Here is a 16729-nt window from a genome sequence, read left to right as displayed (position 1 = left end):
GAAGGTGTGTGTCTGTGTGTGTGTGTCCACCAGGGGAAGACTCCAGCGGACCAAGCGGAGGGCGACTCGGAGCTCGCCTCCTACCTGAGCACCCAGCAACACAAAGCTTGTTCCACTCATGAAGACTTGGAGACGGCGGTCTGAGGCGCACACAAACACAGACACACACACTCACACACTCACTCTGCCTCCGTGGACTCACACACTCGCAGTGGAGAGGAACGTGTGTGAGGAAAGTGTTTAGATGAACGAGTCGGGCTCCACGTCGAGGAGAGGAACCGGTGGAGGAGCCGCCCCGCGCCGCTGTGGAGATTTGAATCAACTATTTATTTGTATTTATTTATTCATATTGTATTTATTGGCTGTGCTGATTGGTTGGTCGACTGATTGATTGTCGGACGGCTCAGGATGCAAAGTGCACTTTGAGCGGCCGCGGCGGGTTCGTGAGTCACCGGGAGATGAACCCGTGAAAAGAGGCCTCTCGTCTTCTAAGGGATTTATTTCAGTCGCAGATCTTCAGAGGTCACGAGTTTGATTCTGTGAGAAACGTCGTCAGTGGTGAAAGCGTCAGAATAACAGAAGTCTCCTTTCAGAGCCGATAGTGACGGTTTGTGTGTTTACCCAGAAAATAACGTGTGCCAAAGACACTGCACTGATGTCGCGTTCTACCGAGTCCACGGTTTCACCAACGCTCCCAGAATCCATCAGGCTGTCGTGTGTTCATTCGGCCACCGGGGGGGGGGGGGGGCGACCACGGGACGTCCGAAACTCTCCGGTCCCTCAATTAAACAATGTGAAACCAGAACTATCCAGAAAACGTCCTCGGGGTCGGAGTCTCTTTCTTCAAGATATGCAAAAGATCTCCATGCTTTTTATCACATTTTATTTCTTCAGCTGCTTTTTCAAATCCACCGTCAGAAAATATAATTCATAAACTAACAAGAACAACACAAACGGAAAATGCTCAAAGTGTTTTCAGGAACTTTTTTAGGAACCATCTGGGTGAACGTCACTGATTTATCATTTAAAACATCTAACGTTTAAAAGTGAGCATCAGCCTGGACCAGATGTGGACCAGTAGTGGACCAGATGTGGACCAGTAGTGGACCAGTATCAGGATTAAAACCCATACCCCTATTAAAACATGATTTATGAGCAGGTGCAGTTTATTTTGAAGGATCAACCAGATTATGTTTTTAATAAGCAGTGAATTTAAAGCTAAATCAGTAACAGACAAAAACCTCTCAAGCTGCCGTCACACAAATTACACAATGGGCTTGTGTGTATCTGGTACTCCTGAAGCTACAAAGCTTTGTGTGTCTGTCTGTGTGTGTGTGTGTGTGCGTGCGTGTGTGTTTGTGTGAGACAATACGTCCCATTTCATATCAAATCAAAAAAGAGACGCAAGTGCACCAGAGAGAGACGCACTCTGCTCTGTGCAGCGTCTACACACCTACAGTCTGTGTGTGTGTGTGTGTGTCTGTGTGTGTCTGCAGCATTTATCCAAGAAGAAAAGAACAATCTGAGCCATATTCGATGCAATAGGATCGATGACGTCTCTTTGTGTTTCTCTATTAATCGTTTACATTACATTAATGTTTTTAACGTCCGTTTAGCACCGAGGACTCATGAATGTGCAATTTAACTTCAGTGCTGGTTGAGTATATGATTGTCTTGGTATTTTTTTTTATTTTGTATTATTATACCTGTTATGATTTGTATTCTGTGTGCACGTATATCACTGGATTGAACTCAGCCCTGTGACGTCTCTTCACATTTAACCTGTCGTGACTAAATTCACATTCTCAAGTGGAAACAAGTTTTTTCCGGGGAAGTAGAAAATCTCCCGAGACGCTCGGCCATCGTAGAAGTCTCGTTTTCAGCAGCTACACAAATTCACAGATTTAATTTTTTGTTGGGTTTGTGTGTTTTTTATTAACCGTTGAACACCAGACACGTCACAATCCAGATCTCTGGAAAACCCTCCTGGATCTTGAGTTAGACAGTTTGGCTTAAATCAGTATTTCCAAGGTGTAAAATGAATCTTCTACATTTTTTTTTAAGTATTTATACCAAACACTTTGTTACATGACAAACCACAAACAGAGTTAATCCCCTCGTGTGGCTGCAGGGGGCGCTGTGGCTCGGTAACCTTCACATAGCGTTGCTTTAAGTCCTGGTCGGTTTGGTGTTAGCTCGTAGCGTAGCATGACGTGTCAGTGTTATTCTGGTCATGGGCCGGTTCTTCTTCTTCTTCTTCTTCCACTTCGGCTAAATCCACGTTTCAATCTCAAATATTGTTTTTTTTTTTATTCCTTTATTTTAATCGACTTTAATCTTTGCTGAACTTCTACGATGGCTGCCAGTGTCGAGATGACATCATTCAACTGAACCACTAGTTGTTTTAATAAAGTGACAGAAGTGATGAGCTCGGCCCGTTCTGAACGACACACACACTCACACACACACACACACACACACACACACACACACACACACAGACACACACGCTTCGTATCACTCTCTGTTCAGTAGAAACAGGACTTTGTATTAAACTCCTCAGCGTTGCTCATGCATGGCATTTTTTTTTCTTACATCTTTGGGATTATTTTCTGGCAATGGCATAAAAAAAAAGGCATTATTGTTGTTCAAACTATTAAATTATTATAGTTTTAAATGATTGTTGCTGAGTTTCTTCTCACGTTGGATGTGTGTGTTTATTTCTTTTGCTTTTCTTGACTCTGAACCGTGACTCAGCTGCATTTCCTCTTTTCAGAGACACAAAAACAGACTCTAAACCGGAAGGTTATGAGGGTGTGACTCAAAAGAGGAAACTTCTCCACAAGTTTATGGTTTTTAGTTTCGATCCCATCGGGTCAAGATGTTTAAACTGAGCCGTGATATCAGAACGTCCTGATGGGGATGACACGGTGGTCCAGTGGTTAGACCGTCACCTCACAGTACGAGGGTTTGAAGCCTCACACCTTAAAAGGAGATGTATAAATATGATTGTGATAATGTGGAGGGTTCATCCTCTGGGGACTTTGAACATAACATGTCATGATCAATCCTCAAGTTGTTGACACGTTTAATTCTCATAGTTTTGATCATTTGAAAGAAATGTAAACTTTTTCAGACATTTTGAATTGATTAAGACATTTTCTTCACCGGATCAGATTAAAGTTAAATTTAAACAACAACTTGAATAAAGAACTTATTTCCTTTTCTTCCATCACACAAATTTGATGTTTTACTTTGGGAAGTTTAAAAAGCTCTTCACAAAGTTCTAGATTAATCATCATCTGAGTGTTCTGCAGAACTGTGGGCGTGTCCCAGAGAATAATTCATAATCACATCAAGCTGGGACGTGTTCGAACCTCCACCTGTGAAGATAAGATCAGAGGAAGATCATATTCCACAGCCTTTAGATTCAGGTGTATTACCTTCACAGTTTAATATTTCAGTACCTGTGAGATCACAGCTTCTCATCCTGATCCGGGTAGTGACCTGTCCCCCACACTGTTGTGTAAAACACACACACAGACACACACAGGAGTGGGAGATTCCTCAGGCGGCCGTGAAGTTCAACACAACCTCCTGAGTCACAGCCGGGGATTTCCTGAGGTCGACAGAAATAATCTGAGCTCCAGTTCGACGACTGTAGATTCCAAGGAGGTCGTGTTTTCCGATCAGCTCAGAGGGGAAAATAAAAAAAGTTCCTTGTTGAGTTCTGAAGCAGCTGCTGAGGAATCAGAAACATCCGACAAGCAAAGGCCCTGAAAGGAGCCTGTGGTCAGATTCTTCCACCAGTTGTTTCACGTTCTAAGCTGGTAAACTGGTCCAACTGGTCAAATACAGTTTGTTGAGTTTGAGTGGAACAGATAAAACCAGTAACTGAAACTCTTTCTTTTCAGTTTAGGTCTCAAGATTTGACTTGATCTCATTTTTGTGACTTTTAAAAAACGTTTTATGACGTAATTTAAATGATTCTTCTTGTTTATAATCTTTAATCCCATTTTTTTGCCAATTTAGTTGTTTTCTCATTTATGTTTACTTTACTAACTTCAGATCATTTTCAGTTTAACAGCAAATGAGATAAAAAAGCAAAAATAGAGACAAACTCAATCAAATCTTTCACATCAGTTTTTATTTTACTCAAGACACAGAAATAAAAACAGTCGTTTCATTTTCTACTTCCTCAGCAGCATGAAGGAGGCTTTGTTTTTAAACCAATGAGTCAACGTGTCAGTGGCTCGTGTGTGTTGTTGTGTGTTGGTTTGTGGATCGTTCACGAGGAAGTGTCATTTGACTTCAGGGAAGTCGTTTTAGTCGTTTTTTCCAAACCCTAAAATGAATCAGCTTTATTTCTGACATGTCCCAACAAACATCTCCAGGTTTCACTTTCTCTCTCTTCTCTTCTGGAAGTTTCTACCTGAAGCAGAATTAGTTTTTTTAACTTTGTGACTCTGGTTTGGACTTTAAACGTGTTTACGAGAAAAACAATAAATGCACTTTGTTTTAATGTGTTTACTCAGAAACTCGACTGTAAAGAAACTGTCATTTATTCACAGTAATAATAAGGTTAATAAGTTTCTATCTACTTTATGTTAATTAAATCAATTTGTCATCTTGTTTCTAGTTCTCAAATAAGTGCGTCCTCGCGTCGTTGCGTCATTGCGTCATGAAGGGTCTGACGTCACGGAGGCAGAGCTATAAGGGTCAGCTGCGCGGAAGTGAAAAGTTAAAGTCCAGAGACTCAACTCGTTCAGAGGCTTCCTCCTCGTTTCTCCTCGTTTCACCTCGTTCCTCCTCATTTCTCCTCATTCCTCCTCGTTCCTCCTCGTTCTTCAGCACCTGACACGTAAGTTCACTTGTTTCTAAGTTTTCTATTCGTCCAACACAACAAGTTGAATGAAGCTAAACTTCTCTGTTTCTCTATCCTGACTGTTTTTAATCAACTGGTTTTATGGCCGGTTAACGAACTTTCACGTGTTTTCCACCTGTTGCAGTCGTTGAATCCACTTTGAAGTGTTTAAACTCTTCAACACTTCAGCTGTCGTTTATAAATCTGATGTAAATTCAACCTGTCGTTGATTAAACGCGTCGTTTAGGAGTTAATCAACTTTAATATCGAGTTTTTAGTCAAAGTCTCAGGTTTAGTTCATGTGATGGTTCTCAACGTGTTTCACAGTTTCCACCACTAGAGGGCGAGTGAGAGCTGTAAACCACTGCCTGTTTATTATAATACATATTATTGTTATTACATTAATATTAAGATGAAATCATATTTAAGAAATGTCAAACGTTTATTCAACAAACTAAATAAAGTGAGCCCCTCAGTTTAGACTGAAACGATAAGTTAAATATTGATCGTCTTGGTTTAATAAAGAATAAATATGACATTTATAGAGAAATGAAAATATGTATTGTGTTGAATTTCTGCTTCTCTCTCTTTTGTATCATTGTACGATGAATATCTTCGTAAGTCGTATCTTAGAGGAAGTGAAGAACTCTCATGAGGCTTTGTGAAGATCAAGTTACCAAAATAATAATGAGTTGGAACATAAATGAAACTTAAAACTACTTAAGCTGATGATGATGATGATGATGATGATGATGAGAAGAAGAACATAGACCAGAAAACAATAATACAACGTGAAAAGGTTATTACAGAATAAAGGGTTAAATAAATGAGACAAATGAAAAATGTATTCTAGATCCAACACTCAGAACAACGGCTTCTGTCCAACACCTACAAATATTCAGTGTACAATTATTAAAAAGACAAATCAAGCTGCTGATTCACATTGAGAAGCTGAAATTGGAAAATGATGTTTGATTAATTCTCTGAATTTATTGGTTGAATCTAAAATCCTAATAAATGAATCTCATACTAAATCGATTGAAGCTACAAACTCATGATGGTTATTGTTTTATCTGATCTCTGATTCTCTTCACTAGAAACCAACATGGCGAACGGCCAGATAGAAATCCACGACCCATTCAACAACCAGCAGGACCTCACGCGCGATGAAGACGAGGATGCTGCGTCTTCCTCAGACACCGAGGACATGGAGGACACGCCGGAGTTCCGCCTCCTCATGGCCTACGCCAAGAGGAGGCGAGGGGACAGGGAGTCACCTGGACAGAATGGGAACGGAACCCCCCAACCTTCGATGCTCATGATCAGTCTGGGCACGAGGGATGAAGAGAAGCCGAAGAAGAAGAAGAAGAAGGGATGGAAACGACTTTTGAGATGCATCAAACCTCAGACACGGGACGAGGAACCGGAACAGGCATCTAAACCAGATCAAGAGTGCTTTAACAGATGTGGTTCTATGGATAGTGAGTCATCATCTTTTAACCTTCATCACCTGTATGTTAGTTATTAGTTTTTGCAGCATTTTTATTGCTGATTCATTTCAACTGTTTAGATTGAAAGAGGAAAATCATCAGATTCTCACCCATGAAATAGCTGAGACAGATAAATGTGACATTAAAAACTTATTAAAATGGTCATTTAATAATCTCAATAGAGTTACACTATTTCTTTGATGTGCAGTGTACTTAAAATGCAGTCACTATTCACAAATACTACTGTAAAATACATGTAGTACAGGGTTCTACTGTGTCTGTGTTTGAGATAAATGTTTCTGACTTTTTATCCTGGTTCAGTATTTAAATCTTTAATTTCTTTTCAGGTGAACCTGTAGAAAACGAGGATTTTGACAAAGCTGCAAAGTGTCTGACGAGGATCGCAGACGATATCCCCTTCGTGCCTTCAGTCATAGAGACAGACTCCCCAGACGGTGAGTTTAGAGACCTGAACACCTCCTGACATGCTTTGGTCTTTGAGTCTCAAATATGAAATAATGAAACGTTTGAGCTTTTCATACATTAGTTCCATTCGGTCTTTATACTCTTTCCTCCCTGTGATATTTTTCTTGTGTTAATAATCCGTGTTGTTTGTTGTGTAGACAACGTGGAGCGGATGATTGGTCTCCTGCTGAGGGAGAAGGGAGACGAGCTGAACGAGAGGGTGAGAGACACCGACCCGAAAACCAGCGTGAAACTAAATAACCTCTGCTTCTCCTTGACCCTGATAGAAAACGTCATCAGGTCGAGGGAAAGGTGTGAAGGAGACATAGTGAGGAGTTAGGAAAGAAAACTTTATTTATAATAGAGTATTAGGTGCCTCGTAAAGTGTCTAGTCCAAAACTGAATAAAATCTTCTTATAAAAGATGTTTTTAATTTAAACTGAGGGAAAACATTTGGAGTCCCTAAGCAAAGGAGACAAGTTAGGAAGCATTGAAGCTCCTTTCCTAATCGTTTAGCTAAACTGAAAGCTGCTGAAATACTTCAGGGTAATTTGACTCAGATTGGAAGGTTCCTGAGCAACAGAGTTAATCCCCATGTGCGCCTGCAGGGGGCGCTGCTGCTCAGGGATAGTTTCCTAGTTTTGCTATAAACCTTCCCACTCCCCGTTCTTCAGTGCACTGAACAGAAACCGTTTCTCGTCTCCACCAGGAGCTGAAGGATCTCTCGTTAGACAAAGACTTCTTCTGGAGCTACGACTTCTTCAAGGCGATAATGACGACCCTCTTCAGCCGGATGGGCTTCAGCTCCCCGTACCCCGGTTCCCCGGGGCCTCAGGCGTCGCCCAAAGCCAACATGGCCTTGGCCTTAGAGGTGAGAACCCTGAACAGTGATGAAGTCCTGATATAAATGATGTAGAGATACTCTATTACATGTATTAGACCTGCAAACTCCTCCAAAGTAAAAGTACAGAAGTATGGTTATCAGGTTTAGGCCTCTGAGGATTGAACACGTTTGTTTCTGACAGGCCACCCATCGCCTGGCAGCGGTGGAGACGCTGCCCAGTAAACGGATAAACAACTACGGAGCCAAGTATGTGAAGGAGAATCACGCGTCCTGGGCTCAAGAGCACGGAGGATACGTACGTGACCCCCCCCAGCCCTCAGCACCTTCTGAAACAGGTCCAGGTTTGAATGAGCAGAAGTTTTAACATGTCCCCTGGTTCCTTTGTGCAGGAGGAAGCGTTCGAGCACGACGAGGAGGAGGAGGAGGAGGAGGAGGATTAGTGGAAACCTGCCATGATGGACCTCCAGGGGGCGCTAACCACTTACGGTTCAGTCAGTTAATCGTTAACCCTGTTTTTAAAATGTTCTCAGGGAACAAAACAAGATCTTGAACAACTTTTAACTTCAATTTAGTCATTCGTCTTTTCTCTTGGGCCAACTTTTACAAATCTCACAGGTACTTTGGGCCAAAGAAGAGAGAATGTTTGTACTGTACCGCTCTCCTCCTCTAGTTGGAATTGATTGTAGCTCGTGTTTCCTGGGGGAAGTGTCGGGTCCGTAGACTTTTAATCAACAGGTTATTTTCTGTGTTATAGTTTAAAAACAACTTTCTTTAGACAAGTTGAATCATGCTGAGCAAATGCACTTTTTTTTACGTGAATAAAAAAACAGGAAATCTGAAGCTTGTAGATGAGATGGATGAACTGAGGGACGTGTTGATTCTGTGTAATTGTTGGTGGTCAGTGATGCATGTGTATTAATTTAAATGTTTGAATTTGATAAATGTGTGAACTGTATGAATTTGCGGATTTTTCTACATAAAAATAAAGTGTATTTATAAAAAAAAGAGGTGTCTTTGTTTTCGGCTCAATTTCTGATGAGAGATTTCTCACAATGTAAAAGTTGTTATTTCATATTTGCTGGAGAAATGAGTGACACATTTTTCTTTCCTGTGAATTCGGCTCATGACTAACGAACCAGACTTCAGCTGAGTCTCGGTTCTCAAGGCAGAGACCTGCTCCTGCTTTCAGAGGACGTTCAATTAAAAGTTTAAAAGCCCAGAGTTTCATTATCAGGGTGTTTGACGCAGATGTGATTGATGCCGAATTAAAAAGCTCGATTCAGAGAATTGGTTTATTTATCCTCATGGAGGGTTTGGTGGATAACGGTCAAGTGGGAATGGAAAGAAACTTAAAACTCCGGTTTTTGTAGCGGGAGTTTGGAACGTGGTCCAACCGGTTCCACCGCGCGCCTCGGACCTGCTCCCTGACGACACTCACGCGGATCATCCTCCTGGACCATGACGTCTCTCTCACACAAACACACACAGACACACACACCTGCAGCAGCCCGACGGGAGCGTGCGTCATGTTTAACGTCGTGAGTAGAAAGTACGTCCCCACGCGCCCCGCGCTCACCGACGACCCCCCGCTGAGCGTCCAGACAGTCCACGTCTCCAAGTCCGCGGACGCACCGGAGGCGACGTGGCCGCCGCACGGAGCCAGGATGCGGATCTCCAAGGCCAACAAGGGCCCGGCGGTGGTTCGAGCGCTGCGGCGGCACACATCCCCTCCGCCGGCCAGCCTGGAGAGCCTGGAGGCGGCCTGGAGCGAGCGAGCGCGGCCGGAGGTGGCCCCGGAGAGGAGCGAGCCCGATGGGGAGGCCCCGGGCGGCGGGGCGGAGGGCCACGGAGTGGGGCCGCAGAGGAGTCGGAAGAGGGGCTTCAGACCCCCCGACGTGAGGACCATCTTCTCCCCCGAGGAGAGGGATCCCCGGGTGAAGGAGGAGTCCGGGGAGGGACACACCTTCCAGGCCGGAGGGGAGGACACCTGGTGCGACGCCTGCTGCCAGTACATGTTCCAGCCCGGACTCACCTGTGCAGGTACCGCTCACCTGGAGCTCACACATCCCACTGCATTCACTGGTGTCAGGAAACTGCTCTTTCACTGGTTTCAATGGGACAGGGAATCCAACAATCACCTGTGTCCTGAAACATGGATCCTCTTTAAATCAAATCAATAATCAATAAGAATCATATCAAACCAAACTGGATCAGACCCCGAGCTGAGAACAAACCGCTCATGTCCTTAAGGGTTGGAAAATAATTAACACGGAGTCTTTTTCAAATCTTATTTATAGTCAATAATTAATTCATCTCCACCTCCACCGAGGAGGTTATGTTTTCTGATCCCCATGAAACCACCTGTACAGGTTCTTATGGATCAGGGTGGAGCTTCAGGTCAGATCCAGGATCAGGGGGCGGATCCAGGGATTTATTATTTACGTCTTTAACGTTGTGAAATGTGAGCGTTTGTCAACATTTTCCTCGATTTCTCAGAGAAGAATTCACGGATCTTATGAGAAGAATCAGGCACGTTTAAAGGGAAGTGATATTTATTAGTTTGTGTAATTGGTGCAGATCATAAATCCAGATGTGGTTAATTTAAATCTGGTTTCTGTCTGAACTCAGCTTCTCTACTGTGAGGATTTGTCATTGTTTTCTTTACAAATTGAATATTGGTCTAATTTTAAATAGAAATTGTTTGTTTTCAAGTTAAATATTTACATTTATTCAACTTCTGGCCTCTTCAGCCTCAGAGGTTTTCATGTTGATGATAAAATGTCACCTCACAGTTCAGATTGTGTTTCACTTACTGTTTAAGTTACTTATCAACCAACAAGAAACAGACTGAGTGACAGAAAGGACTGAATCATGAGCAGGTTCTCATACATGTAGCCGGAGCACACGCGTGTTAGAAACTAGAACCTGTGACATAACTAGGTTGGGCTTTGAGGCAGCTCAGCATCTGGAATGCAGTCGGTATGTAGACGGACCGGTTGGAGCGTCTCTCTGGACCTCCCTCTTCATCCACGTCTGACCGGCAAACAATACGAGCAGGAGGCGCAGGGGAGGCTCCTCTTCCTCCTCTTCCTCCTCTTCCTCCTGTGTTGTTTGAGCTGAGAGTTTTGAATATTCATATAAACTGATTTATCAATGTTATTTGGACCTTTTCTCCGCTGTACTCCTGTTGTTGACTTGTTTATTCAGTCGGTAGATTTAAATATGTAATATATATATATACCTGAAGTGGTTATGATGGATAAAGGGCCACACCTGCAGGGAGCATATAGGCCACATGTGTTTTAATAAGGATGAAGATGGACGTCATGATGGCTCCCAAAAGTGAAGCCAAATCTCATGGATCGCCCCCTGGTGGCTTTCTGCAGTAAAGATCATAAACCCACATGCGATGTGAACCAAGCTAAGAAATCAAATGGCTTCATTTCTGTACAACAGGAGGAAGAAGAGACGTGTCGTCCATCTTTATTTACAGTCATTTTATTGCGATAATGTACAAGTTCTTGTTTTCCACCTCCGGTCTAATAATAAGCAAAAGGCGAAAGAATCGTGCGATAAACCAAAACAAACGTACATTTTGGCCAACAGATTTTCAGACAGTAAAATCAACATCAGCTTTATGCATGGTAATATTTGAACTACAAAATTAATATTTATTGAGTAAAACTGGTCCGAGAGTTAAAGAACAAACTCTTCTCACTCTGCTTCTAGTGCTTTAACCTCTTTATGTTCTCAGACAGTGAGTCTGCACAGTGAGCTCTGTGTTTCCCCTCAGCTTCACCACCAGTGCTGAGTGTGTGTGTGTCTGTGAGTGTGTGTGTGAGTGTTTGTGTTAGTGTGCAGATATTTGCTCATTTAAAAGGCCTCTCCTCTCAGCAGCCTGTTAAAGGACCATTACTCTGAAGGTCAACAGGAGTAATCTCTGATTCTACCCTCTCCCTCTCTCTCTCTCTCTCTACTCTCTCTCTCTCTCTCTCTCTCTCTCTCTCTCTAATCTCTCTCTCTCTCTCACACTCACTCACTTATTAACACACAGGAACAGTCACACATGAGCTGGTTGAGCAACAGCGGCTGTTTGGTTCAGTTATTTCTGAAAAAAAATAACTTTCAAGCAGAGAGACATTTAGTCTCTCTCTCTCTCTCTCTCCCTCCCACCTCCCCCCTCTCTCTCTCTCGCTGTGGGTCTCTCTTCCTTTGTCTCTTTGTCTTTGGAGGCGAAGTAACAGAAACCTGTTGGAGAGCAAGAGGTCTTTGTCAGATCAGGTTTAGTGTTGCAGCAGATCCACCGATTGTGAAGTTAAAGTATCTCCTCGAGCATCTGAAGCCAAATACTGAGAATTCTCTGCTGTTTTATTCTCACTGGGACATTTCCAGTCATCTGACTACAGTGTCTGAAGCAAATGACTTAAAATTGTAAATAGAGATGGACGACATGTCTCCACTTCCTCCCATTGTGCAGAAATCGGATGTGGGAGCTGCCATCTTGTGCTGAGCGATATCAAGGTCCCACCGATTGACATCTCAGCTGTCAATCATTACGTCTCATCAAATGACGAATTAGAAATTAGAAACATGAACAAGATAAGAACAAACTAAAATGACAGACATCATCTTCCTTTATTTAACATCTACTTTGATTAGTTTGAGTTTGGTCCACGTCCCATCCACTAACATGGAGGAGGCGATGGAGAAGCTGTAGTTCACTGCTCTCATTCTCCTCAGCTCAGTTCTCAGTGTCTCATCAGTAACATGAGTGAGGGACATTGAGACACCAGCTGAATGGAATCCAGCCATGAAGCATTTTATTATTTACACCTGAACCTTGTTTCCTTCAAAATAAAAGACATCAAGGATAATGAACAGATTCGTTTTTTAGCAAATCATCCACTTGTTCCCGTCGGTGGGATGCTCATTTTGAACCAGAGTGAGAAATACTCACGCTGATTGAAAGAGCAGTGTGTGTGTGTCTGTGTGTGTGTGTGTGTGTGTGTCTGTGTGTGTATGTGTGTGTGTGTGTGTGTGTGTGTGTGTGTCAGCTGTCGTCCCATTGTTTGTTCAGTCGCTGTGACAGTTTGGCTCCACAAGAGACAAGAGACACTCAACCTGTGGCAGCTAATGGAACACACACACACTCCGTCCCTCTCTCTCTCTCACACACACACACACACACACACACACACACACACACACACACAAACACACACACTTATGTACACACACACATGGGGGTCAGTGAGGGAGGGACCACACTGGGTCTGAGCAGACACACACAGAAGCATCATGGACAGTGAAGAAGTATTTTGTTGAGTTTGTGGATCTACATCCGATTCACCTCTGGATTTACACCAACATCTGGATTATCACTCTACGCAGTGTGTGTGTCTCTGTGTGTGTGTGTGTGTGTTAGCGATGGGCTTTGCCAAAACCTTCGGTAAAACTTTGAGGAGAGTGTCGGGATTCTTCTATTGCTTTCCCAAAGTGATGCGTCGCTCCGGACGTCTGGAGGTCAGGCGGCTGTGGAGCAGCTCCGGTGAGTCTCCACTGCAGATGGTTTTATTCTGAAAGTCTCAGAGACGAAGACGATCAGGAGACAGACAAGTCTAGTGTGTTGATGTGATGAAGCTCAAAGTGACGTGTGAGTCCTCCGCTCCGTTTCTACAATTAACTTTCATTCAGTGAAAATAACTAAAGACTGAAGGCAGAGTTACACAAAGTCTCCAGTGTCGCACACAGGCATTGTGTCTGCAGCTCAGTGTGTGTGTGTGTGTGTCTGTGTGTTGCAGTAATATGATCACAGTCTTCTGAACACGTGTGCAGGTTCAGAAGAAAGACATAAAAGAAAGAACATTATAAAGAACAGATGGCTGCAGCACACACACACAGACACACACACACACACACACACACACACACAGCCACACACACACCTGTCTTTTTCTTATCTACTGTACAGACATTCAAACAGTTTGCACTTTTTAGACGTTTCAAACTGTGATATCGTAGGAAACATGTTTTAAATCTGCAAACGGAAGAATTAGAATGTGATTCAGTTTTTATTAAATATTATTATTTGTGTAAACAGAAAAATTAGAAACTATGTTGAGCTAAAAAAGTTTAGATTATTTATCAGATCAACACTCGACAGGAAATGAACCAACAAGTCTTAGATGTTCAGTTTTTCTTCATAGAAACTTTATAGATTTGGGTTTTAAACCTTTTGTTTTTACAACTGTTAGGTCGCTGTGTGTGTGTGTGTGTGTGTGTGTGTGTGTGTGTGTGTGTGTGTGTGTGTGTGTGTGTGTGTGTGTGTGTGTGTGTGTGTGTGTGTGTTTGTTCGTCTCTCTCTCTCGAGCCTCATTGTCACTCGCTCTGCACACACAGACCTGATTAGAGACCTCATTCTAAAAACCGTTTCACACTCAGGAGATGAAAACTTTTCCGTCTGTGGTTTCCGACCTTTGACCTCTGAGCCCCTGATCCTGCAAGTCACACTGAATTTCACAATAAAAGCCCAAAGCTGTGATGATGCTGCTGGTTGTGGTTCGATTCAGAGGAAACAATCAAATCTGTGGTTTTACTAAATCAATGTAAGGAATAATCATCAATAGATACAACAGACAAATCATTTAGTCAAAGAAAAAGTATATTTTTTATTATTGCACATGTATTATATTATATTGACGGATGTAAAGTTACTTAGTGTTGTGAACTTGGACGGATGGATGAGAGGCTCTTCCTCTGTGGATCAGGTTCATTGTGAGGAGGGATAGAGAAGGATGACAGGGAGGATGCATGACTGGACTCAGGGTGTGATCGCAGGAAACTGGGTAGACACACACACACACACACACACACACACACACACACACACACACACACTAGTCATAACAAGCTACGTCAGTGAGCAGAGAGAGGAGAGAGAGATTGTAGATGACTGAGTCAGCAGTTCCACCTCCCTCCCTCCTCTGCTGCCTGTGTGTCCATCACACTGTGGCCTCCATTTGACTGTTAAATCACCCACTCAGCAAAACACACTCACACACACACACAGACACAGACACACACACAGGGTGAATGGTGGCTACGCAAATCAGCATCTGGAGTCTGACCGAGACCGGGTGTGTGGAGCAGTGCACGGCCGAGAGAGGCTGAAAACGACTGCAGAGAGAGAGAGGAGAGAGAGGAGAGTGTGCCGCTGTGTGTGTGGGTTACACTCCTGTGTGTGTCTGTGTGTGTTAAAGTGAGTGTGTGGAAGAAGGGGAGATGTAACGTTGTCGATCTGAATGAGGACACTGAGTGTGTGTGAGATGACGATGGGAGATGGGAGCAGCCATGTGCAAACTGTCGGATAAAGTGGGACAGCACGTGAGGAAGAGGTCCACAGGTAGGAGGACGGGCAGGGACAGACACACACAGACAGACACACACACAGCTTAGCAGGGCGCTTGTGTGTTGTTGTTTAAAATGTTTGTTGATGGGAGATTAGCTTCCTCCTCTTCTATGGCAGTTATTTAAATACTTTGTGATTCTGCTGAGTTGTTGTCAGCCTGGTTTAGTTTGTGTGGCTGTGTATATGAATGTGTGTCTGTGTATAGGAATTTGTGTGTGTGTGTGTGTGTCATTGTACAGTAACAGGATGAATATTTCAGTTCTACAGACTCCTCATCACTATAATACATCTATAAACTACAGTTTGTCTAGTACTAAAGTATCTTTCACACCTTTGCCTTCATATCAGGTTTATGAATATGAAATCAGAAGGATGATAAATAGTAATATATGTCAGATTTAAATCTTCTGTTTTAGGATTTAAAGACGGAGACAAAGGTTGAATCCTGTCCTCTCTTGTCCTGAAGCCTCGTTCACTCTGTTTAATTCCCCATCGCTGTATCACTGGGGAGAATTTGCATGATGCTGGTTTCCAGATTAACTCTGAGCTCAGCAGACGTAACGTATATTCAAATAATCTCCTGATATCAACGCACACGTTCAAAGGTTGTGTTGAATTGTGTGTGTGTGTGTGTGTGAGTCACTTCACAACCACGAATAAACTTTTTCTCCCCCCCCCCTCTCTGTTCAGGGTGTAAGTACACGTGTCATGCTGCGTGTCGGGACCGAGTGTCACTGGACTGTCAACCTGCAGCGACGCACATCAGCCAGGACCAGCTCAACAACAACAACACACAGCTGCACGTGAGTACACAACACTGTGTGTGTGTTTTACTTTATGTTTGTTTTCATCTTCACAACAGAATTTTATTTCTGAAGCCCTTGGTCCGTTTTCCAATCATAATCTTAGAGAATTATTAATATATACAACTACAAATATAATATATATACATCAAGAAATCATGTTCATACTGTGTGATGTTTTTATTATTCGTTTTAAAGGAGATGTATCCGTATATAAATCCCTCTACTGTAGTTGTGCTCCACCACAAGAGGGCGCTGGAGTCTAATATTTTGACCACTGGTGAAATGTGGCTATGGTGTGATAGTGAGTGTGTGTGTGTGTGTGTGTGTGTGTGTGGGGGGGGGGGTTCCAGGAAGACAGCTGTGTGTGTGGCAGGTCTGGTTAATGGCTGAGACTGTACCAGGCTGTACAGCAATATCATTTGTGTGTGTGTGTGTGTGTGTGTGTGTGTGTGTGTGTGTGTGTGTGTGTGTGTGTGTGTGTGTGTGTGTGTGTGTGTGTGTGTGTGTGTGTGTGTGTGTGTGTGTTTGTGTGTGTGTGTGTGTGTGTGTGTGTGTTGCTTTGATTACCATGAGATCTACCGTGACATTTTGTGGTATTTGTATTTGCAGCTGTGTTTTCTGTTTGAATGACAACATGTTAGTTGTAGAGATTAAACTGTGACGTCCTGTTTTCCCCTTAAAACTAAGAAAAGGGGATTTTTAAAGCAGTTTGAATGTTTCCAGGATATTTTAATGTTTTTATTATCATCTCACATTTATTCCACCTCAGCTGAAATATCTCCTCTGTGGTCGTGAACGAGCCGACATCAGTGTTTGTGTCTGATCTGTTTGAAAGAGCGCAGCCTCGTCAGT

The 16729-nt window shown here is 43.0% G+C and overlaps 3 protein-coding genes across 8 annotated transcripts in view; all 3 read left to right on the top strand.

Annotated features, from left to right (window-relative positions):
• The window catches only part of dgki (diacylglycerol kinase, iota), a 48055-nt gene extending 45375 nt beyond the window's left edge, over positions 1 to 2680 (top strand). For all 6 annotated transcript variants that reach the window (XM_062382605.1, XM_062382604.1, XM_062382606.1 and 3 more), the window contains one exon: positions 34 to 2680. In XM_062382605.1, coding sequence (XP_062238589.1) covers positions 34 to 144 — 111 coding nt within the window. In that variant the 3' untranslated portion in view covers positions 145 to 2680. The remainder of the gene's footprint in view (positions 1 to 33) is intronic.
• Positions 2681 to 4725: 2045 nt separating this feature from the next.
• Positions 4726 to 8668, top strand: LOC133949056 (apoptosis facilitator Bcl-2-like protein 14). The gene is made up of 7 exons (XM_062383195.1): positions 4726 to 4861; positions 5962 to 6345; positions 6702 to 6809; positions 6978 to 7039; positions 7529 to 7690; positions 7845 to 7958; positions 8053 to 8668. Exons 2-7 carry the CDS (start codon positions 5970 to 5972, stop codon positions 8101 to 8103), a joined length of 873 nt encoding a protein of 290 aa, XP_062239179.1. The 5' UTR covers positions 4726 to 4861; positions 5962 to 5969; the 3' UTR covers positions 8104 to 8668.
• Positions 8669 to 9181: 513 nt separating this feature from the next.
• rassf3 (Ras association domain family member 3) overlaps positions 9182 to 16729 on the top strand; it is a 40027-nt gene continuing 32479 nt past the window's right edge. Inside the window, exons 1-2 of the mRNA XM_062382657.1 lie at positions 9182 to 9703; positions 15762 to 15874. Coding sequence (XP_062238641.1) covers positions 9190 to 9703; positions 15762 to 15874 — 627 coding nt within the window. The 5' untranslated portion in view covers positions 9182 to 9189. The remainder of the gene's footprint in view (positions 9704 to 15761; positions 15875 to 16729) is intronic.

Source organism: Platichthys flesus, chromosome 23, assembly GCF_949316205.1.
Source record: "Platichthys flesus chromosome 23, fPlaFle2.1, whole genome shotgun sequence".
NCBI lineage: Eukaryota > Metazoa > Chordata > Actinopteri > Pleuronectiformes > Pleuronectidae > Platichthys > Platichthys flesus.
The sequence above is the reverse complement of the archived record's forward strand: the minus strand, read 5'-3'. Positions and strand labels throughout refer to the sequence as shown.

Coding starts and splice junctions, on each gene's coding strand:
- LOC133949056 (XM_062383195.1), top strand. CDS start 5,970: ATGGCGAACGGCCAGATAGAAATCCACGACCCATTCAACAACCAGCAG. Junction 7,040..7,528: donor GAGACGAGCTGAACGAGAGG/GTGAGAGACACC, acceptor CGTCTCCACCAG/GAGCTGAAGGATCTCTCGTT. Junction 7,959..8,052: donor CTCAAGAGCACGGAGGATAC/GTACGTGACCCC, acceptor TCCTTTGTGCAG/GAGGAAGCGTTCGAGCACGA.